The sequence below is a fragment of the Chelonoidis abingdonii genome, chromosome 1 (assembly GCF_003597395.2).
Source record: "Chelonoidis abingdonii isolate Lonesome George chromosome 1, CheloAbing_2.0, whole genome shotgun sequence".
Classification (NCBI taxonomy): domain Eukaryota; kingdom Metazoa; phylum Chordata; order Testudines; family Testudinidae; genus Chelonoidis; species Chelonoidis abingdonii.
In genome coordinates this window covers 259,505,163-259,528,135 of record NC_133769.1, presented here as the reverse complement: position 1 = coordinate 259,528,135, position 22,973 = coordinate 259,505,163, and the positions used below count along the sequence as shown (strand labels likewise).

Sequence of the window (22,973 nt, the reverse complement as noted above, 5' to 3'; positions counted from 1 at the left end):
CTCAGACACTATAGCAGTGTTCATCCACATCAACAAACAGGGCAACATCAAGCCTCCATTCCTCTGTTCAGGGTCCATCCACCTTTGGAACTGGTGCATCAAACACCATGTGATGCTCCAAGCCACGCACCTCCTGGCCACCCAAAATTCCCTGACTGACGCACTCAGCAGGACTCCCTACCTCAACCACAAGTGGGAACTCAGTGATGTCACTCTCCACTACCTCTTCCGCACATGGGATCTCTTCGCCACTTGCGAAAACTGCAAGTTACCTCTTTATTGTTCCCAGGAAGCCATGGGGGAGGACTTGGGTGACGTGCTTCTCCTGTCCTGGATGGGTGACCTCAACTACGCCTCCCCCTCCCCCATTCTGCTCCTCCCTCAAGTCCTCTGCAAGATTCACCAGGACCGAGAGCTGTATTACTCATAGTCCTGTTCTGGGCCTGTCAGTTTTGGTTCACGGACCTCCTCAGACTCTCCGCCCACACCACACTCCCAGATGTCCTCACACAAGATCGGGGGAGAGTCAATCTGAGCATCCCAAGCCGGATCCTCTTCACCTCATGGCCTGGTTTTGGATGGGGCTCGAGGGTAGACAGAACATGCTCCACCCCAGTGTGACACATTGTAACCAGGCGAACTCACCCCCGCGGCGCCTCCTGCTGGTTGCTTTAGGGAATTAGCTCAAACTGCAGCTGGAGCGCCCTCTGCAGGCCGGTGATCCGCCTTCTGGCCCCGTGTCCCTCCCTGGATCCCAGAGCCCCTTTTACATGGGGTGCTGCCCCCCGGCAGTAACCCCTGTTCCTTCAGGGTTTCCCCTCCCTGGGAACTCCCCCACTCTATCCCCACTTTGCCTCAGGGTCTTGGCAACTGCCCAGTCATTAGCTAGCCCCACGCCCTGGGGCAGACTGCAGTGTTAGCCTCTCATCATCGGCAAAGGGGTTTGGGCCTGCTGCCTTGGCCTACCCCTGGGTTGCACCTTGCAACCCCAGTACCCCTTGGCCCTAATTCTAGGCCACAGCCTGGTGCTCTCCAGGCAGGAGCTCCCCAGCTCCTCTGCCTTTCCCCAGCACTGCTTTACCCTAGGTACCTGTCTGGTCCCTTGCAGCAGCCAGGCCCTTCTCCCTCTGAATGCAGAGAGAGACTCTTGGGCTCCTGGCTTCTCTGCCCTTTTATAAGGGCCTGTGGCTCAGTTTGGGGCATGGCCCCAGCTGCAGCCACTTCCCCCAATCAGGCCAGCTAAACAGGCTGCCTGCCCCAGCCCCAACTCCTTCCCTGGGCTGTTTTAACCCCTTCAGGGCCGGAGCAGAGATCCACTCTGCTACACACATCTTTACCAGAAGCAGGAGGGCATCCACCAGGGCCTGCTACTGAGCTAAATGGGAACATTTCACTACTTAGGCTCGCTGCCATCACTATTATCTGAGTGAGATATCCCTACCTATCCTCCTTGATTACGTCCTCAAACTCAAAACGTCAGGCCTTGCACTCAGCTCTATACGGCTCCACCTGGCAGCACTTAGTGCCATTCTCCCAGCAATTGATGGCTCCTCAGCCTTTACGCACCCTACCACCGCTCATTTTATGAAAGGTCTCCTCAATACCTTCCCCCCAGTACTCACACCACCGTGGGACCTTAATCTTGTTCTATCTGCCCTCACGAAGCCACCCTTTGAGACACTAGCAACGTGCTCTCTCCCCCATCTCTCCATGAAGGTAATGTTCTTAGTAGCCATACCTCAGCTGGACAGGCCAGCGAACTAGCAGCCATGATGGTTGCCCCCTACACACCCCCACCATATTCCACAAGGAAAAAGTTTCCTTACGGCTGCACTCTAAGTTCCTCCCAAAGGTGGTGTAAGTTCCACCTCAATCAGTCCATTCCCCTCCCTGTCTTCTGTCCCACCTCCCATGCAGACAGGAGCCTTCACTCTCTCAACGTCCGTCATGCACTAGCATTCTACCTCCATAGGACCCATGCTTTTCAAGCATCCACGAGACTCCTTGTAGCCATTGCCAACCAGTTCAAGGCCAAGCCCTCTCTTCCCAATGAATCTCCAAATGGGTCTCCGGGTGCATCCGGGAATGCTACACACTATCCAACACGCCACCGCCTGAGTTACAGCACAAGCAGCCACATTCGCATGCCTAGCAGACATTTCAGGGCAAGAGATCTGTCATACAGCAACGCAGAGCTCAGTCCACACCTTCGCTTCCCACTACACCATTACCCAAAGGGGGGCTGAGGGCCCTACAGTGGGCCGTGCCATACTGCATCTCCTCTTGCATCCTCACATCCAGCCCCATGCTGATTACTGCTCACCCATGATTAGAATACATATAGGGATCATCACTCGAAGAAGAGGAGATTACTTACCTGTAACTGAAGGTTCTTCAAGAGGTGTGGTCCCTATTTGTATTCCAATACGCACCCTCAATCTCCTCTGCTGCAGACTGCACTACTCACTGGTAAGAGGGTCACTGAAGAGGCATCGCCCTGCACGACCTATTATAACTTTGGCTGGGAGCATAGGATACATACAATGCATGTTTGGGTCAATGGGCACTGCTAGGAAAGGACACCCATGACTAGAATACAAATAGGGACCACACACCTCAAAGAGCCTCCAGCTACATGTAAGTAACCCCTCCTCTTCTATCCTGAGGGCAGAGGGGAGTAGGCTGAGCAGAGGCTGCAGCAGTAAAGCGGAGAACCAGGCATAGGACCAGCCTGTTGCTGACAAGGAACCAGCAGTTACCACATCAGGAAATGAGGGATAGCTGCACATGTGGAGGGCAGGATGAGACTGCAGATGGGCTGGCAGGCTAGAGGACTGATGACTGGCAGGCACTAACTCTGAGGAACCCCATGTACTATGGTTACTTTTCTGCCTCTCTCCTGGTCTGGCCCCAGGGGCTGGCTTAAGAACAGACAGGCTGATCTTTTAGAATAGTGTTTAAAGAAAGATGGGTGTAGCTTAATGGCAGCCCTGCTGTTGCTTCCTCAGAGCACTGACGGAGCTGCACGCAGACCTAAAGCTCACTGCTTGAAGCAGCTGCAGCACTTGTCTCCAACCTTGTGGCCGACAGCACCATATCACACACCTAGGGGGCGACCGTTGTAACAGCTCAGTTACAGTAGCATGAGCATGACAATTCCTTATTTTATTGTGATTCATCCCCATACCTTATCCCTCTCTAGCCCCAGAAAGGTGATGTAACCTACCCCTACGATGACCTAGAGGTGGGACTGCAGTCCCTAGCTAACAGCACCAGGGTTGAGTGCAGGCAGCTGTTCCTTCCCTGTGTCTTATTCTTGAGTTCAGAGTTTCAATCTCTATGCCTGCCTGTGTACTCCTGTCCTTCACTCACACCTTTTTCTCTCTTATCTGTTCAGCCCCCCTACCCATTCTTCCACCCTTAATTCCCCTCCCACTTTGTCTCAACCATATAGAAACATCGTGTAATAAGAGAACATGCTGCAAATGGCCTGTAACGCCATTGTTTTACAACTGCAACCCCCATTTCTCCTCCCTCCTTTTCCTTCCGCTCTTTGGAGTAGAGGGCATGCCTATTTGTCTAAAGTACCTACAAAATTGCTGAGAGCTATATAAATAATGGTAAGGTCTGGTGAAAATATCAGGTCACTGCTCCATTGATATGTATTGGTACTAGACGATTTCAGTTTTTTAAATGCTTCTAGGAAGCAGCCAGCACATTGCAGGCCAGTACCAAGGGAAGAGTGAGAAAAGAGAAAGGAAGGTAGTCCAGAGGGAAGCAGCAAGCGGACATGTAGGGGCAAGGACAGGTAAGATAAGCAGCTAAGAGCAGTTCATACTTAGGGAAGACTGAGATAGTGGAGCTGTTCATTTTCTGAGAAGGCCTGCCACTCCCAGACCCTGGGAGTCAGATACCAAGGTACATATAACAACACTGAACTCTATAAAACAGATTTCAACAAATAAATAGAATTTATTTTGTACAAATGGCTGTGGTTTTATGATTAATATACAGAATTGTACATACAGCTCTATCCAGCTATTTACTCAGACATTACAAAATGCCCTGAAGAAAAACAAGGGTAGTGACTTTTTTAAAGAAGTACCCCACATTGGTCACATTCTACTCTAATAATATTCTAAACCATTTGTAAAAGGTTCAAGTTACCAGATTACTGACAGAGTACAAAATGTTTGCAACACTTACTTGAAAGACAGGAAAAATTGGTCAAGTGTCAATTGACACTCATGGAAAGTTTAGAAATTGGGTTTCCGTCAGTGCAATTAAAATAGAGGAATGTGTTAATTTCTGTGGTAACTGTCCATCTGTTTAAATATTGTTGGTTGATCCCTGAGCAACCAGCTTTGCTCTACAAGTCTCTCGAAGTTTGTTAACTGTTGCCATGGACAAGCTTCCAGGTTCTGTAAATATTTTCTAAAACAAAGAATAGTTAGTTAAAAACATGATCCCAGACAAAGTGTATGAAAGTCTTCCTAGATTTCACCTACAGATGAAAGGAGCACTAATTAAATGCTTAGGTCCCTACTGTAAATATCAGCACAGAGCACTGTTTAGGACTCTTTAGTGCTTTTGTAAGGTGGGTAAGTATTATCAGCTGCAGAGTTGGAAACAGAACCTAAGGCTCCTGACTCCAAACCACTCACAGTTATCCAGAAGATCTTAATTAGTGGCAACATTCAAAGTAAATGTGAAAATAAAATTCCAAATAATGCAGTTAATTCTGAGATACGTTCCGTAGTAAGACAATAAGCCAACTGAAACCATATTATGTTGTCCTTTATTTTACACACTGTAATTCTGCCAGACGCTACAAAGTTTCTCGATGGTTCTATGATGAGTAGCTCAGTACTGAACATAGACGTGTCAGGCTGGAAGGGACCTCAAGAGATTCGCCCCCTGCACTGAGACTGAGCCAAATCAACCGAAACCACCCAGGACAGGTGTTTGTCCAACCTATTCTAAAAGGCCTCCAATGATGATAAATCTCTTGGAAGACTAATCCAGAGCTTAACTACTTTACAGGTAGGAAAAATCTAACCTAGATCTCTCTTGCTGCACATTAAGCCCATTACTTCTTGTCCTACCTTCAGCGGACATGGAGAGCAACTGATCAATGTCCTCTTTATAACAGCCCTTAACATATTTGAAGACTTATCAGGATCCCCCCAGTCTTTAATAAAGACTAAACGTGCCCAGATTTTCTAAATCTTTTATCATTTTTTGTTGCTCTCCACCGGACTATCTCCAATTTGTCCACATCTTTCCTCAGGTGTTGGACCTAGAATGGGACACAGGACTCCAGCTGAGGCCTCATCAGGACCAAGAAGAGTGGGACAATTACTTCCTATGTCTTACATACAACACTCCTAGCGACGTTAGCCTTTTTCACAACTGCAGCACATTGTTGCTTCATAGCAGTGTGATCCACTATAACGCCCAGGCCCTTTTCAGCAATACTACCGCCCAAGCAATTATTCCCCACTGGTAGCTGTGCATTTGATTTTTGAACAGGTATCTAAATTCACCAAAGCCAAACTGTAAATAAAACCAAATCCACTTTATGTAAAAACAAACAGTGATCTGGGATCCGTGGTTCAATTGACATCTTTTCACTATGTCATTTCTACCCCATTTTTACTATAAAACACCCGTACATTTACTCCTGCCCTAAACTATACTTTTAGAGAAGTGTTATGCAAAGACAGTGCTACAGAAGGGGCGTAACATGATTCTAGACAGAAATTATATTTCATATGCTAGCAAACATACACAGTAGTTGTTGCTTCAACTGCATTGTGAGCTTTAAAGACACAGTAGTCAAACATGAGCTGGCTTAAACATATTATTTAATAAAATTTTTGTCTCATAGCCCACATCAGCCTTCAAACTGTTCAAACGGGTCATTTATAAGCTTGCCACAGATATGGCATTGTATTCCTTTAGAAACAATTACCTGTTTTGAATAGGGAGAAGGAAAAATGAGACGCCCACAGAATTGAGCTATGAATTCTAAGTAAACTTTAAAACCCATTCTGCAAGTTTTGTTCAGAGCCATGGTGAGGACGTTTGTATGGCATTATACCTCAGAATAAAAAACAGTTACTTCTCTGCAGTAACTCTTGTTCTTTGAGATGTGCTCTGCGTGTATACGTTCCACTTTAGTTGTGTGCCCAATGCACTCAAGTCACAGACTTTTGCCAGCAGTACCAGTAGGTGGCACATGCGCCCCTGTTCTCCTCATGCACCCAGCCAAGAGCATGGGGGGTGGGGGAGATTTTGCTACTTCCCACCACCTGTGAAACACTGGCCAAAATAGTGGGAAAGGAGGGAGGGTTGTGGAAAGTGTATATGCACAACACATCTCAAAGTATAACAGTTACTGTACAGGTAAGTAACCATTTTTGGTGTATTGTGCACATATATATTCACTTTGTAACTTCCCAAAGTTAACTAAACAGGTGGTGGGATTTCAGATCATTGGAGGAGAGACTGCAGCAGTAACTTGCCAAAGCTGGCATTGTCTCAAGAGGCTTGAGTGATGGGATAATACCTTGAAAGAGAGTCCAAAGACAACCATGTTGCGGATATGCAGATGCCTGTAATGGGTACATTACTTAAAAAGGCTGAAAAAGCAAACTGAACTCTGGTAGAATAAGCCATTCTTCTTCTTCGAGTGATTGTTCATAGCAATTCCAATTAAGTGTGCACGTGCCGTATGCACAGTCGTCGGAAAGTTTTTCCCCTAGCAGCACCCATCGGTTTGACTGTGGAGCCCTCTGGAATGGCACTTCCGTGATGCTCAAAATATGACCCTGCTGACCCAGAACCTCTTCGGTTCTTTCTTACCACCAGTGACGGTCGGTCGTTGGAACTGCTGTGACTTGCATAGCAAGCTCTCCTCATTTCCCTAGCCTTTCTGTTTACTGTAGTTTAGAGTTATCCCTAGTATAGTCAAGTTTAGTTTCAATAGTTTTCTGTTGTTACAACAGGTAGCTGTTGGAGTGGGGTTTTCCCCTCCACCTCAACCACGTTCTCCCCTTGGGGACTCAGGGTATGCCTAAATCCCAGGAGTTCAAACTCTGCAAGTCCTGTAACAAGCCCATGCTGACAGGGACCCCCACAACGCTTGTGTAAAGTGCCTGGGGGAAGCACACCAAGCAGGCAAGTGCATGATTTGTGAAGGATTTTGCCCCAGAACAAAAAAGGAGTGAGACTTTCATCTCAAACCGCTCCTTTATGGAGGAGGCACTTAGACCACAACCCACATCGGCGCAGCATGAGCTTGGTGCCGGCTCTTCGGTGTGCAATGCCCCCGTGGCAGTGGAGAAGCGGCACCACGGAACGACTGTGGGAGAGACCCGCGGCACCGCCACTCACCAGCAGGAATGGCCCAGCACCGGTCCCATTCCCCAGCGCAGAAGTGGCACCACAAGCAGGGAAGGAGCAGATCTCCAAATCCAAGTCCCACTCCTTCGGAGCCAGCCAATGGTGCGCGTCCCAGGAAGGGGCACCCAGTGCCAAGAACTTTGGAGCCAGCACCATCGACTTTGGCCCTGCAAGGGGGACTGTCGGGTCCGGCTCCATTGGACTCCCCGGGCCAGGTGATTGAGGGAGTGGAACTGCTGCTGTCCACCCTAGACACTTACATCTAAGGTGTAAAATTTCTCCAAAGCTTTAGATGCATGGTTTTGGAAAGAAGACCAGAAACTGAACAGATTGGTTCATGTGGAAAGCTGACATCACCTTTGGCATGAACTTAGGATGTGGCCTGAGAGAAACCTCATCCTTATAAAAGGCTAGCAGAGCTTCCAACTCTGAAACACTTCCCACAGAAATAACTGCCACTAGAATGCAATTTTCATAGATAACACAGAGTCACATAGTCACCATGGTTTCAGATGGGGAAACCCGTTAATTTGGATAGGAAAAGGTTAAGACCCCATGCTGGTACTGGGTGACATACTGGAAGGTAGACATTGACTAAACCTATCAAAAATATGGACACAGAGGGAAAGGAAAAAAAAAACGAAAAGAAAAAAAAAACCCTGTAATGGTAGATGAACCACAGATAAGGACACAAGGTAAAACTCTTACAGACCTAATTGAAATGCCAGATACTTACTACATTTGAAGTTATCTAGTACATGACTAGTATCAATGCAATGGGGTAGCAAGTGCTGAGATCGCACCCAAACAGAAAATCTCTTCCACTTTTGGCATAGTAGAACCTTTGGTCCCAGTAGAATTTTTCCTGCTTTTTAGCAGATACCCTGGACATCTCCAGAGCATTTAGTCAGAGCTCATCCACACAGTAAGGTTCTCCTCTCAGAGGAGGAGCACTTTTAAGAGATTCGGAGTCTGTCTGTTCATAGTCAGGGTCTAGTTCTGACACTGGATGCACAGGTCTCATGGCCTTCTTCGTCAGAAGGCCTTTTAAATGGCAGTCTCTCTGCTTTGTCATTCTACTGGGGAGGGAGGTACAAATTGGGTATTTGTCCCTCATATGCCCTCCCCCTAAGCATCTTTTGTGTCTACCCATAACAGGGAACACAGCCCTGCATATGGCACAAGGTTTGAAATCCATGGATTTCTTCACAATAAACTCCCGGGGTTTAGTCTAAAACTAAACTAGCTAAACTAAAACTAAAAACTAACTAAACAAACACTAGTATGAACAACCCGTATAAACAGAAGTATAAACAGAAAGATTCCTAGAAAGCTGGATGAATGGTTAGCAAAGCACTGGGGAGCTCAGACTCTTGCCATGGGCGATAAGATGGAAGTACGAGGGTGGCAGTGGACACGTTCCGTTCATGCTCTCAGCAGGGCATATGAGGAGAGCAAGGGTGCATGCACCATCTAGTGGTACTGCTGGTGAAAGTCTCTCACTTGAGTGCAGTGGGCACACACACCCCTAAAGTGGAATGTAATGTACACAATCATACAAATATATTTAAAGCATTGAACTATCACTGAATCCGCTACTGCAGGGTCTACATTACTGAAAAAACCAAGCACTTGTGACAATGGTAGTGCAAGAGCCTAATTTAAATACTCATAGGCAATTATATAGTGTCTTAAGAGCCAGTTCATCCCAACTAAACAAGCAATTCCAGAGGAGAGAGTTGACACAAACAGCAACGTGGCTAATTTTTCCTACAGCAATAGTGAAGACGATGAGGTAGCTTTCCTTAGATCACCCACTCAAGGGAGCCCTCCAAACACAGGGTCTAATATACGTCTACCCCTATATAGCGTGACCCGATATAACACAAATTTTGATATAACGCGGTAAAGCAGGGGAGGGAGGGGCTGCGCACTCTGGCGGATCAAAACAAGTTCGATATAACGCAGTTTTACCTATAACGCGGTAAGATTTTTTGGCTCCCGAGGACAGCATTATATCGGGGTAGAGGTGTATTCCTCTGTTGAAATCTATACAGTTACCAATGAAGAGGGAGTAAAAGGACACCAAATATTTCAGTACTGACATGTGCTTCTACCTCTCTCTGCAGTGATATTCTCAAGCCAGCTGGAGAGGCCACTAATATCACTTGACAACGGCAATGTTTTTAACAAGATTTGTCCAGCAATACTGCAGAATAAAAAAAGTGTTTATGGGAGTCAGTGAATGACTCAGAAACTTTCACTTAAGATTTTGGTCTTTCACTTCCTTAAAAACTAAATTGTGTTTATTTATGAGAAATTCTGTGGTGCTTACCACCATATTATCCAAGTGCCTCACGAACACAAATAAATTAAACTTTGTTGTCCCCATTTTTACAGATGGCAAAACCAAGAAACAGTTTAAGTGACTTGTCCAAGAGAAGTCGGTGGCAAAACTGGAAAGAGAATTGGGCTTTGAACTCTGTCTTAAATGCAGAATTGTTCTGGGGACATACGTAAATTGGTAAGATGTGATTAGTGTACCCACAGAGATTGACAGCAGAGGTGTGAAAAATTCATAACAAACCTCTTCTTATTCATGATTTAAAAAAAATATTTTGTGGCATCTCTGTTATTGGAGCTTATTTGCTTCACTCAGGTTTCAGTTTTCTATAAAACTGAAAATCCAAAGCTCTGGCACGCCTTACTTACATTGACAATTTCCAAGAATAATCGTTGGTCTGCAGCACATGAGCAGTTTGTTGCGAGATTTTACGTTCTAAATGCTAGCCATTTTGAATGGACAGACCATGTGGTGGTATGGTTTTGTTCCTTGACTAAGTGTATTTTTGGAATCATATTGGTGATGTGAATGCTTGTGGAAAAAAATAAAAACATTTCTCTTTGATCATTCTGGAGCAGTAACTGAAAATTCACCACTGAAAACTCATTTGCTTGGAATATTTACAGAAATCAAAATAGAATCAACCCATAATTTACTGAATTGTTTGGGGGTTTTGTCACCCATATTTGTCCTTCTCACATTGGTACAGAGTGGGAGGAATCTCATTTTGTCTAATGCAGGTGATGTAAATGAATAGTGGTTACATGTGGGTTTATAGGTTTATTTCATTTCTTTGAAATATCTTCTTAAAGTTTAAGACAAGTACATTGCCAAGTACAAAGTTGGTTTATACCAGAAGTGCTGTTCGGCCTTTTGAAAATGCACATGGACACAACTCAAATTTTAGTCACCTTTTGAGCCCTTCAAAGTCTATTTGGTTTCATAACTTTTACCTGTTCTGCACTGTAAACTGAAAACGCTTACCTGCATAAAGGTGTGGCATTCTGTTACAAATGTCCCTCTAGTGATCTGCTTAAACTTATCACAAATGTCGGGGAGATTTGTGGCTTCCAAAATAAAAGCCTGGTGTTGCTTAATTAATGCTAAGGCCACACGAAAGATGATTTTTGATCCCTCATAGAATAAACAGTCCCAAATTCGGAGAACAGTCTGTAGATGAAGAAAGCTGTTAGAAAGGTTACCTTGATGCTTTGTAGTCGGTAATGATTATTAAGGCATTATCAGTGGGATAATGATCTAACATATCAGTTACCAGGCAAATCACACCTTAAACTCCTTTTTGTCCCTCCTCCAGTACACCCCTCAGATCAGAGGACTGGCTTGCTGTACCTCACTGAGTGAAAACTCAGTCTAACTACTTCTAGACTGGATCTCTGAGCTGTAGCCCATTTCCCCACCCTATTAACACAACAGGCCCACCGGCTTTGGCACCAGCGATTCCTCCAGGAACTGCAACAGGGGTTGTTGATTAGTGACTCAAAACCAGCTTCTTCAAAACAAAGCATTATTTATTTATTCATCCATCCACCGAAGGTGCACAGCTCACAGAGCAAAGGGTCTATATGGCATATATCCTCTTAACTAATTCTAAATCTTTCCTTGCCAGCTTTGGTAAATTCCGCTCAGCAATGGGAAGCAGACAGTCCTCTTCGCAGCATGCTCTGTTTGTGTGCGTCTCCTTGATGCTCCCTGGGTTTTCGGTCCAGGAAGAATAAAACTTGACAGAGTAGTGGAGCGAAGCAAGGGGTATTCCCCTAATTAATGGTATCCCTATAGTTTCCTGGGGACTCTTGGTATACCTTATAATAACCCCTTATCTTTGCCATTGTTTCATTTCCCGTTAGTTTCTCTCTCACAGAGCTCTATGTGTTCAGGCAGGAGAATACCACACAGGTAACCCAGGGGCATATGATGACATTTTTAAAAAAATACTGCACATAACTGCCCTGTTCTCCACTTATGTATATTAAAATATCTTCAAGTTATACTTACCTCTACTGGAAGAATGTCAATAAACAAGCATATAAACCAGCGTGACACTATCAGAGTCCACATGACACCATGTCTATCCATTAATTCTGCCACTGCTGGAACTTTCTTTCTCACAAGTTCTCCAAGGACCTCCTGATCGGTCTTCAACCCCATCATTGCTGGACTATAATAATCTTTAGAGGAAGAAAATAAAAGTTTGTCAGAAACCAGTCTGAAAACTCCATAACATTAATTTGTGAATTTCCTGTAAAGTTTAAGGTACTGAAGTTGTAAATCATTTTAACCATTTGAGCCCTGAGCACGAGTTAAATAAATTACACTGAGAAACAAGGGTATTTGCATCCTCAGCTCATCAACTCTGCCTCAGCAACCTCTGATCCCTCCACACAAAAAATTACTTCCTGCAAGTGCGCCACAACCACCTCCCTATCCCAGCTCCCTAACAGTTCATTCCTCAGCTTTGCTAAATGTTTTTGTAACCCCAGCCAGAGCTGATCGTTCCCAATCCAAGCAGAAGGAGCAGTTAAAGCCAATTTGGGGGGTGGTAGCTACCCCATCTAAACTAGAAATCTAAAAAAGCCTGTGTGTACGTATGCAGACACATACGTGTGTGTGTATATTATATTAAAGAGAGTTAGTGTTCATAGGCACGGGTCTAACAAGACCTCAGTTATTAGTATTATTCACGCACAGCGCAAAACAAGCGCACCAACTGGTAATGCAAGCATCTCACCATGCCTTCACTTACAACTTCATGGGATAAGAGGATTGATAGTTAAGTCTTCATGTCATTTTTGTTGGTCTCTGCTGAGACTCACAAACACACAGGACAAGGACAGAGATGGTTTAAGTGAAAATGAAGTAATAAGGGGGAGAAAAACCCACTAGTCTTAAATAATTTTATAACCCTATCAGCCCCTACACAGTAGATTTCTAAGTATCCTTGAGAAGCTCAGAGGCAGCAGAGGAACACAACACAAATTTCCACCTGCACAAATCTGAATTCTAGAACAGCAAATTATAGTGGAGATTTTATTATTATTAAGTTTAAAATGTGTGCTAGACACTTTACAAAGACTTACACAAACAACCTCATCCTCCCCTGCTTGCAACCCAATAATATTTCTCTCTACATTTCTCATGTCCAACTTCCAGAACCACTCTCATGGCACTACAAAGCATAACACGCAACCTTTCGGACTCCAGCCCTTTATTTGCAATCTATAGTTTCTTCCTTCTCACCCAAAATTCACCTGCTTCTGCAGAAAGCTTTATCCCTTTGCATTACTGCTACTACATATATCCCTTCAGCCTCCACTCTAGGATCAGCCCTAGGAAAGCTCTGAGTACCGAAACAGAACAGTCAGTAAGATGGATATGAACGCCTCTGAAAATTCCAGCTGCCACAGTGGAGTGAAAAGGAATGCAAAAAGTATCAAGTCTTGTCACAGACAGTCAACATAACAGTTCTCTTCCTTCATGGTTTCTCCGAGTCATTTGCAACTTTTGTGACTTGGAACATAGGTAAAGAAAATAAATCAAAACACAAATGTACAGAAGCATTAGTTTTCTGTAAACCAGGAATTTAAAAAATGCTACTTCAAAGAAAAGGAATAAGCATTTTAGCAATGGGCAAAGGAAGCAGGAAAACAAGCAATCCGCCCCAAGCAATTAAACACAAAGCAACTTCTCTTTTTGAGCAAGTTTGAGATACAGGAACATTAAATAGACTCTAAACACTGGAGAGTGTCGTGGTACTGAAGTTCCACATGCTCTCCGCTATGTATTGCTGTGATCATCTGATATGCTGAAATCAACAGCAGCTGCTCTTTTCAGTCTTTATGGTACTGCAACAAAACGAATGTCAGGATCTCAGAGAGTGTGTCAGGCCACCAACCCAACTTATTAGAAATACCAGAGTAAAGTTAGATAAGTCATTCCTCAGCTACTGGGTCATCTGAATTATAAACTGCTGATTAAATAGTTGCAGGGAAGCCTTGTTTAGATTAAAAATATATTATAAACGACAACTAAACTGTTACATAACAGTGCTACATGGCTAAACAGTGTCTTCCTTTTCTAACTAGGGCAGCCTGGTTGTTCCTAATGTAACAGTTTCCATGCTGGCCTTCATAAGCAGAAATGGAATATTAAATGTAAACGAAGAGAGAGAGAGAGTTGCAAGACAACTGAAAAAAAATAAAGATTCATAATTTTAAAGAGACTTGCATCAGATTATCAAGCCTTTTCCAGGACATTATAGCCAATACAGAAAAGAAAAGCATATACTTGAAGTTTCAGAGCCTAAGGTATTTATTTTTTATATATCAAAATTGGGAGCACAGTATTCAAGTACAACCCAGAAGTGTTCCTGAAAGTTCCTTAAGTAAAAAACTACCAAAAGATTTTCAGTCATTTACAGTGATTTTTACGACAAATGTAATAGGTTGGTGAAAATATAGCTTTGATGCAGGGTGGATAAAAATCAATGATTTTTTTGATAAAATGCTTTTTTGAGGAAAACACCTATCTAAAGATAGTTTAAACTAAGATACATTATAGCTCAAAGATATCTCATCATGGAATAGGGATTATAAATTCTAATTCTATGATATGAGACAATATATTCATGTAATGTTTAAGAAAAGTTTTGTAAATGAGTTCCAATAATTCCTGGATTAGGGACCCAATTTTATGGGGTTCCAGGGGCTTCTGTATAGATTACTTAGGTTAATCTTTCTATCTACCCAATGGGACTCAGTGCTCAGTCTAGAAGATAACCATCAGAGATGCTTAGTTTTGCAGTTCTCAAACTGTGGATTTGTGTCTCCAGAGATAACATGCTTGTTCACAGCAAAAATGTTGTTAAATTAAATAACTAAACAAACAGAGGTGAGAAATAACAGACCTCAACCCTATTGACTTTCTGCAGTCCCTTACCTCTCTCCAGAAGGGCAAAGTTGCAGAAAGTTCAATGAATAGAAGATTATTGGGGGCGGAATAAAACTGGACAAGGAGAAGAAGTCTGGAGATAAATGTGAGAAGGGAGAGAGAGGCAGTGGAAACAAAAGTGAAACTGTTTGAGCAGCATATTCCAGAAGTCTTGAGGTCTTTGACTGTAGCCTTCATTGATTTGAGATCTACCATACCATTCTCTCACTAAAAGGGAAAACCTATAATGGCCAGTTTGGGTCTCATCTATCTCTGAGTTGTGAAGAATATGTATTACGGTTATAACAACCAACAAGAATGCACTTTTATGTAGAAATCCATGATTAAAATGGAGTCTTCCTGACAAGTGATTTAAATCATGATTTAAATCAAATCAAATCCACCTGCTTTGATGTTAACATTCTAATTCTAAAAAGATACAGAATTAAAAGAATCAGCAGTTTGTCACAGTAAAGACTAAATTCTATAGGTGAACTTTAGTGACCACAGAGCAGAGAGAGGTCTCCGCATATAGCCAACCAGACTATGCAGCCACAGATGCTCCACACGAAATGTCTTTGGTTTTCACAGAATCATTTGGGTCACAGAGGACCTCTAGCAGGTCTTCTGTACCCAAATGACCTTTTTGCATCACAGCAGGATTAATCTCATTGTCCATGCCATCTTTGACAGATGGGCATCTAGTCTCACCACAGGGAAGGTGATTTTCCAACCTCTCTGCAGCTTGTTCCAGTGCTTAATTGTTTTCATGGTTATAAAAATTTCAATATTTAACCTAAATTGCTCTATTTTGGCATTGTTTACTCATGAGAATTCATCCCTGGCCTTTTCTGTAAACATCCCATCACATGTTTTTTAATAGTTCGGTCTCTTATCCATTCCTCTTAAGTTTTCCCCATGTGCCTTTTTTTCCAAACTTTCTATAATTTGCTGCTTCTCTCTGAACTCTCCCCAAGTCTAAAAAAAAAAAGTGAACAGTATTTCAATGAAAGCCAAACTACAGTTTATAAGCAGGAGACTACTATTTATAAAAGGCAATATAGCATTTGTCTTTCTGCACCACCACCCCCAGTACTACTTTGACAAATATTAATGAATCAGCAATACAGCAATCACTAAAATATTTAATCTTTCTGTGTACTACTACCCATATTACCCCATTACATATCATCTTATTCTTTCCTGTAAGAATCGTTTATATTTACCCATAACCAATGTAACTGATGTTAAACTCTTTTTAAAGTTTGTCATCCTTCCATGTTAATACTGTACTCCAAAGTATCTGAAATTCCTCTTAGCTTTATACTTCCAAATTTCTTTAGCATACTCTTATTTGCCCTATAAGTCATTTACATAAATATTGATTAGCAAATGACCAGAATGGACCTCAGTCAAAATCTCCTCCCAATTTGATACAGACACTAATTATACTATGTTAGATTTTTTTTTTATTAGCATATGGTGTAATTTCATGAGGAGAATGAATCTTGATAGGTCTTCGGAAGACAAAGACATACTAGGCCATCTGGGTTCTTTATCCACTAAATTTTCACATGAAAGAGTAAGTTGCATGGTAAAATTTATTAGATGATGTTGCCCATTATTTTTCAACATTTCCCCTTTAGGTGCTGACAAATTCATCACTTTATCAACAATTCTAGGAATTTACTTGGTTTGAAGTTAAATTTACTGATCTACAATTCATTCTCCCAACTCGCCTTAAAATACAGACATGATGTGGACCCTTTTTTCCAGCCCTCTGGGACCTGACCTGTCCTCCAGGAGTTCATGGTTCCAACACTGCAAATACTAGTGGTTCCTGTAGTACTCTAGGGTGAGCTCTGGTAGACCAATTTGATTTTAACATCTTCAGGTTAAACAGCTCTTAGCCAGCTCTTTCCCCAGTTTGTCTAATAGCTTCTCTTTTCATTACTTACAGCAAGTATCTCATTACTAATTTAGGTAATTTTTACTGACTGTTTGACTTGAAACCACCATCAGATGCTGCTAACCTTAAAGTTATGATGTAGTATAGTGCTCCCAATTGTCAAGACGGCACCCAAGTTCACTTCATTCACAGTGATCAAACACAGAGCCATCCACTTCATGCAGCATCTGTTCTTAATCAAAGATATAAAGTATTGAACCTGAGAACTGCTGAGTTCCCATTGCTCCATTGGAGTTAATGGGAATTGTGGGGCTCATTACTTCTCAGGATAAAGATTTTCATGAGTAATAAAAAAAAATGTTGAAACCATCTTCACAAACTGCCCACACATTTTACCATTACTATATGCTGCTGGTATGTGTATTTAGACATACATTTGAGAGAGAGATTACTACAACAAGGGATGGTCCCAAGCTATTTTTTTTTCAAGTGGTCGTGTTAATCCTGGGGTTTGATGAACTATCAAAAAAAAAAATTTTTTTTTAAATTGCAAAATGTTCTAGTCCAGTGAAGAATTTACAAAACAGTGGAAACCTGCTTTAAATTGTATTTCATCTGTCCCTATCATAATCATTTTTGTCTGCTTGAATCCTACAAGTAATGTGTCCAATACAAAGTTGCTGAAGATGGAATTGCCTGCTAGTGCTATAGAGCAGTAATGAGATTTGCAGGAAATAAGGATAAAGATTGTAAGGACTCTATGACCTTATTCTCAGTTACAAATAGATTAAGAAGAAGATCCAAAAATAAAAAGCACCACATATAAAAAACATTTATATCCTTAAATCACTAACCTGGGGGGGGGGGGAGGCAGTTAATAAAAATGCTACTCCAAAAAGTAACTTGATATGAATTCAAAACTGGAGTGGACATGGTTGCAAAGAATACAAAAAGTTTCCACACTGAAACTTAACAAGTGTTTAAACTATTACATGTATATTCCAAATACACACACATCACTGGAGCTTTGAGGCATCACTCATGTTCGGAATTTGAGGCAGTAGCCAACACCTGTGACAGTACTGTAGGTTCAGTTGCATACCCTACATAACTTCTGATCATTATTTCAGATGTACATATCACTCCAAGACTGGGAGAAGACATGTCCAGCTATGTGGCACAGTTTTGATACATGAAGTAATTAAGGAATTAAAATCAGGTTTTGCAGAAGACCTTAAAACATTTTGTTCACAAGAATATTTTTACTACGTTCATGACAAAGGGGAAAAAAGCTACCACATTCTGGGATACTGAGCTATTTGAAAATGACCCCTGATGTGTGATTAGCAGATAATCTGATGCATAAGGTTCTCAGAACAGTATTTTAAGACTATATGCCATATGTCAGAGTCACAAACCACAGAGGTGCTAAGCATGACCCTGATTTTTAGTCCTTGAACTAAGACTTACTATATTTCTTTAGTTTTGTGTAGAAATCCACCAAAAATAGACCACCTCTATTTCCAAACCTTTGCATGGGCAGAACTATGAAAATTACTTTGCAAAACTACTAACTACAAACTACCAATTACTAGTTTCAGAAAGTGTTCAGTAATACTGATTACTTCTGTGTTTATTACCACCAAATTTGTCAGAACGATAAAAATCAAAGACAAAGATTACAGGTCATTCAGGTCACTTTCTAATGTTTATTCTCATTTGTATGTTAACTAGTAAGAGACTTCTAAATTCTGCCTCATTTAGAATTTTTCTATCATAACAAAAACAATTAAGAAAGAAAGATATTCAGTGATCCCTTTGTTAAATGTAACAAAACAAACTTTTCAATTCACGCATCAGCTAGCTGGCTTCTCAAAGATGTCAGCACCCAGGCCTAAAAGGGTTCAACAGGGGAAGGTAGAGAAGTGTTGCAAGTGAGAATAACTTGCTTTAACAAGAGGTACTTGAAGAAACTAGAAAGGCTCTTGCCCTTCTCTGACACTGAACGTTTCTCTAAAATTTCCATTACTGAAATTCATTGTCTCGATTGTCCAGTATTGTTACATCTACACTCTCCAGCCCTGGTTTTGGGTGTGTCTGATTTGTTTTATTGAGGTTGTGGTAGGTACGTACAGGACTCGCCACCCATCCCAAAATGAACAGGATCATCACAAAATTAAAAAGAAGTCATGTCTATCATTCCAAAACATTAGCTGAGTGGTACTTAGTACCTGACCACCCCCCCATTTTTTTATTATAAAAAATTCCCCTCTCACCTCTATGGGTGGTATGTGTCTTCCTCAACCTCGGGTCCTCTACCAGAGGCCTGGGAGTTTGAGGGTTCTGCGCAGTATCTTAGCTGTTCCTAGCACTGCATGCTGAGAGAATGCTGAGGCAGCAAGATGACATGGGGAAGACAGCAAGAAGAAGAGAGTCCATGGCAAGACAAGACCCTGTTCAGGGGATGTACCACTCGACAGATAGTTGAGGTGGCTAACATGGGAAATCCTACCGTGGCTGGTAAGGGCTGGACTAAAAGACCACTTGAGGCATGTATCAGAGTCAGGCACAGAACAAGGCACTGAGCACCAGATCCCTTGTGAAGCAGGGGTCTACCACACTAGAGACGGACCCACCGGTAGGTGCAGTGCAGACTGTGCAGAGAGGCCAGCAGTACAGTCCCAACACATAGTGGCAGGATGTAAGATGCAGGCAGGAACAGCATACACTGAACGGCACAACCAAGTGGCTGGCATTGTATCAGGAACATCTGCACAGCGTATGGGCTAGACCCTCCCAAGACCAGATGGGAGATTCACAGAAGTTGTGGAGAATAGCAGGGCTAAGATTCTGTGGGACTTCCAGATCAGACGGACAGGCAGGGGCCGGTGGTGCCGCAGTGTATGGGGTGCCAATACCAGACATCTCATGGTATGACAAGGAAGCAAGAAGACAGGGTCGGTATAGATATAGCGTGCCAGTGACAGCACATCGGAAAGAAGAATTGAGAAGCTGGAGTACCAGGCCTGAAGGAGACTAGAAAGGATGTGGAAAGTTGAAGGCCAAAGTGGTCCAGTGGTGGTAGGAGCCTCGGGGCTGTGACTCCTAAGCTGGTGATTGGCTCCACAGATCCCAGGAACAAACATCAGAGCTCTCTGTCCAGAAGAGTGCAGTGCTAGGAACAGCTAAGATACTGCGCAGAACCCTCAACTCCAGGCTCTGGTAGGACCCGAGGTTGAGGAAGACACATACCACCAATAGAGGTGAGAGGGGAATTTTTTTTATATATATATAATATATATGAAACGTTGAGGGGACTTGGGATGGACACAGAGAAGACCTACATCATCACTTAATAGAACAGCTAGTTACCCAACGCTTCACAGTAAAGAGGAAGCTGCTCTCAAACAGCTTTGAGATAGACCAACTCCACATGTTACATCCAGACTCAAAGAGACCTGGAAAGAACAAGTGATGTGCCAGCTCCACACTGAAGCTGACACCTTCACTGCCCACCCCTCCATGAGGCACAGCTAGCTGATAATGAGGCATAGATCAATGGAGAAACTAGCTACAGTCAAATCCTCGAGCACGCGATTACCCAAGGCTCAGTGGAACCATCTCAAGTAGTATTGTTAGAAGATGCCATAGGCCCTCATACAATCCTACTACCACCATAACTCAAATCAAGACTGGTACATGTACAGGCCTCTGTAGATCCGGAGATGCTTGGCTTTCATCGATCAAGAAGAAAAATAACACAGTATGGACCCCCTGGAATATGAGGTGGAGGATAAGCATAGGGTACTCAGAGAAGTTAGTCAGCTGTGGAACTAACAGAAGGGTGTGAGATAAGGATGAATTGCCTACTGAAAATACAAAGACCTGACTCCATCTGAAGCCCAGAGAGCAAACAAGGCCACAGCACTACTACCGGCTAAGGAGATACACTAGAGAAGAGAGGCCAAAAAAGTTAAATGCCTGTTCTCCAAAGAACCATCCAAGTGTACTCCCAACTGCAGTGCAACACCCATAACTAGCAGATCCACCAGCAGCAGAAACTGAACAGTACTGAAAGAACAGGAGAAAGAGAAGACTCATAACTCCAGTGCAAAGTGGCCTGCAGGACCTGAGAACAGAGCACAGCAATATCCCAGAACAGAAACAGTCACCATCTCCAGTAGAAGACATCAGCAGCGGGTCAAGAACATGAAGGAGCTGGACAGTGCCCTGGACCAGACATGATCCACCACCTACTGCCTCAAGAAACTAACAAGCGTGGCATGAAACGCCTAGCGCAACAGATGAACCGCCTGCTAGCCAGCAGGCTCCACCCCAAACTGGTCTAACAACAAGGAAGGACGTGCCTGATGCATGAAAGACCCCTGCAGGGAACAAGAACCGTGCCAACTACCCGCCAATAACCTGCCTCCCCACAACATGAGAAGTCCTAATCAGGCATCATTAGCTGCCAAGCTACAGGACCACCACACAGTGGGCCAGGTATCGTGAGCCAGCTCAGAAGGGCATGGGAAACAACACCAGAGGCTAAAACCAGTTGCTCATAGATAGAGCAGTTCGCCAAGACTCAAGGTCTAGACAGACGCAATTCTGAGCACAGCCTGGATTGACTAACGGAAAGCCTACGACATCAATGCTCGCACACGTGGATCTTGTTGAATGTCTTGGCGCTATACAAAGTCAACAGACACTAAGGACCTTCCTCAGGAACTCAATGGACTATGAAGACAAACTGGAAGTCAAACTCAAGGCAGCTTGCAACAAGCTGCCATCAAGTGGTGGCATATTGACCAAGGTCTGCACTGTCCCCGCTGCTGTTTTCTGCAATAGGCTTAATACCCCCCTCAGCCAGGATCACAAGGACTGGCTTACGCAGGGTACAAGTTCAGGAGTGAACTCATCGCCACCTCCTCTACATGGATTGACAAATCAATGTGTATTGCTTAAGCCATGAACGAGACGACATACGACTCGCTATCCACCTGACCCGGATCTCAGTGAGTTATCGGGATGTCATTCGGGACTGGAGTTAAGTGTGGCCGGATGGTAGTGAAGAGAGGGACAGGTAGTTCAAGACTGATGGGGTGGAACTTACCAGGCGGGCCACATAGCGACATACAGACCAGTACAAGTTACCTTGCGTCTCCACAGTCACATGGAACCAATGATGAGGGAGGCAGAGGGAAGAAGTGCCAACATCCAACGTATCACCAAAGGATTAAGAACAAGGTCCTGAAGAGCCAGCTCAGTGGGGAAGAACAAGATTCTCCACGCTCTATCAACGTGAGATACGGCCCTGCCAGTCATCAGCTATACCCTGCCGGTATAGTGGCTGGCCAAAGGAGGACATGGAGGCTGCCTATTGTGAAGGAACCCGGGAAGCTCCTCACAATGCGACGGTTGGTTCCACCCAAGCCAACACCACAGAACTGTTATAGCAGCCGCGATAAGGAATGGCGGCCGGGGCTTGGTGAGCGTTCCAAAGCCACTGTCCTGGATGAAACCGGCAAACATCCAGGAGTACATCAGTAGGATGGCCCCCAAAGTATGAGCTGCTGAGCAGATGCGCTGATGCCAGCCAGCAGACATGGAGGAAGACCAAGCAGAAGAAGTGCCATGGCAAGAAAGACCTGCATGTGGTTACCATCGACAGATAGCTGAGGTGGCTGACAATTGGTGAACCCTAACCATGTGGCTGGGAAAGGGCTGGACTAAGAAAGCACTAGGCACTGATCATAGCCAGCCACAGGAACAGGCATGATGCACCAGATCCATTTGAAGCAGGGGCTACTACACTCACAAGCGAAAGGACCAAGTGCAGGACTGTGCAGAGAGGCCTCAGAGACAGTCCCAACAACATAGTGGCAGGATGTAAGATTGCGGCAGGACAGCATAGCACTGAACGGCACAACCAAGTGGCTGGCTATTATGTACAGGAACATCTGCCAGCGTATGGGCTAGACCTCCCAAGACCAGATGGGAGATTCCAAGAAGGTTGTTGGGCATAGCAGGGCTAAGATCTTATGGGAACTCCGATTCAGACGGACAGGGCATGGTACTGGACATCAACCAGAACTCTGGTATAGACAAGGAGCAGAAAGGGACAGCGGTGGTGATAGATATAGCAGTTGCCAGTGACAGCAACATCAGGAAGAAGGAATATGAGAACTGGAGAATGTACCCCAGAGGCCTGAAGAGGAAACTTCGAGAGGATGTGGAAAGGTGAAGGCCAAAAGTGGTCCACGTTGGTGTAGGATGCACTCGGGGCTGTGACTCCTAAGCTGGTGGTTGACGTGTGCTCCATTACAGAATCCCAGGAACAACATCAGAGCTCTCTGTCCAGAAGAG

The 22,973-nt window shown here is 43.8% G+C and overlaps 1 protein-coding gene across 4 annotated transcripts in view; it reads right to left on the bottom strand.

Annotated features, from left to right (window-relative positions):
- The window catches only part of GRTP1 (growth hormone regulated TBC protein 1), a 102,357-nt gene that overhangs the window by 29,047 nt on the left and 50,337 nt on the right, over nucleotides 1–22,973 (bottom strand). For 2 of the 4 annotated variants that reach the window (XM_032777840.2, XM_032777843.2), the window contains 4 exons: nucleotides 11,765–11,937; nucleotides 10,736–10,921; nucleotides 7,399–7,574; nucleotides 4,349–4,434 (listed from right to left, as the gene is read on the bottom strand). In XM_032777840.2, the coding sequence (XP_032633731.1) occupies nucleotide 4,434; nucleotides 7,399–7,574; nucleotides 10,736–10,921; nucleotides 11,765–11,937 (536 nt within the window). In that variant the 3' untranslated portion in view covers nucleotides 4,349–4,433. Of the gene's footprint in view, nucleotides 1–3,933; nucleotides 4,435–7,398; nucleotides 7,575–10,735; nucleotides 10,922–11,764; nucleotides 11,938–22,973 lie in introns of those variants that run through there. The other 2 variants (XM_032777841.2, XM_032777842.2) reach the window with 2 other exon arrangements.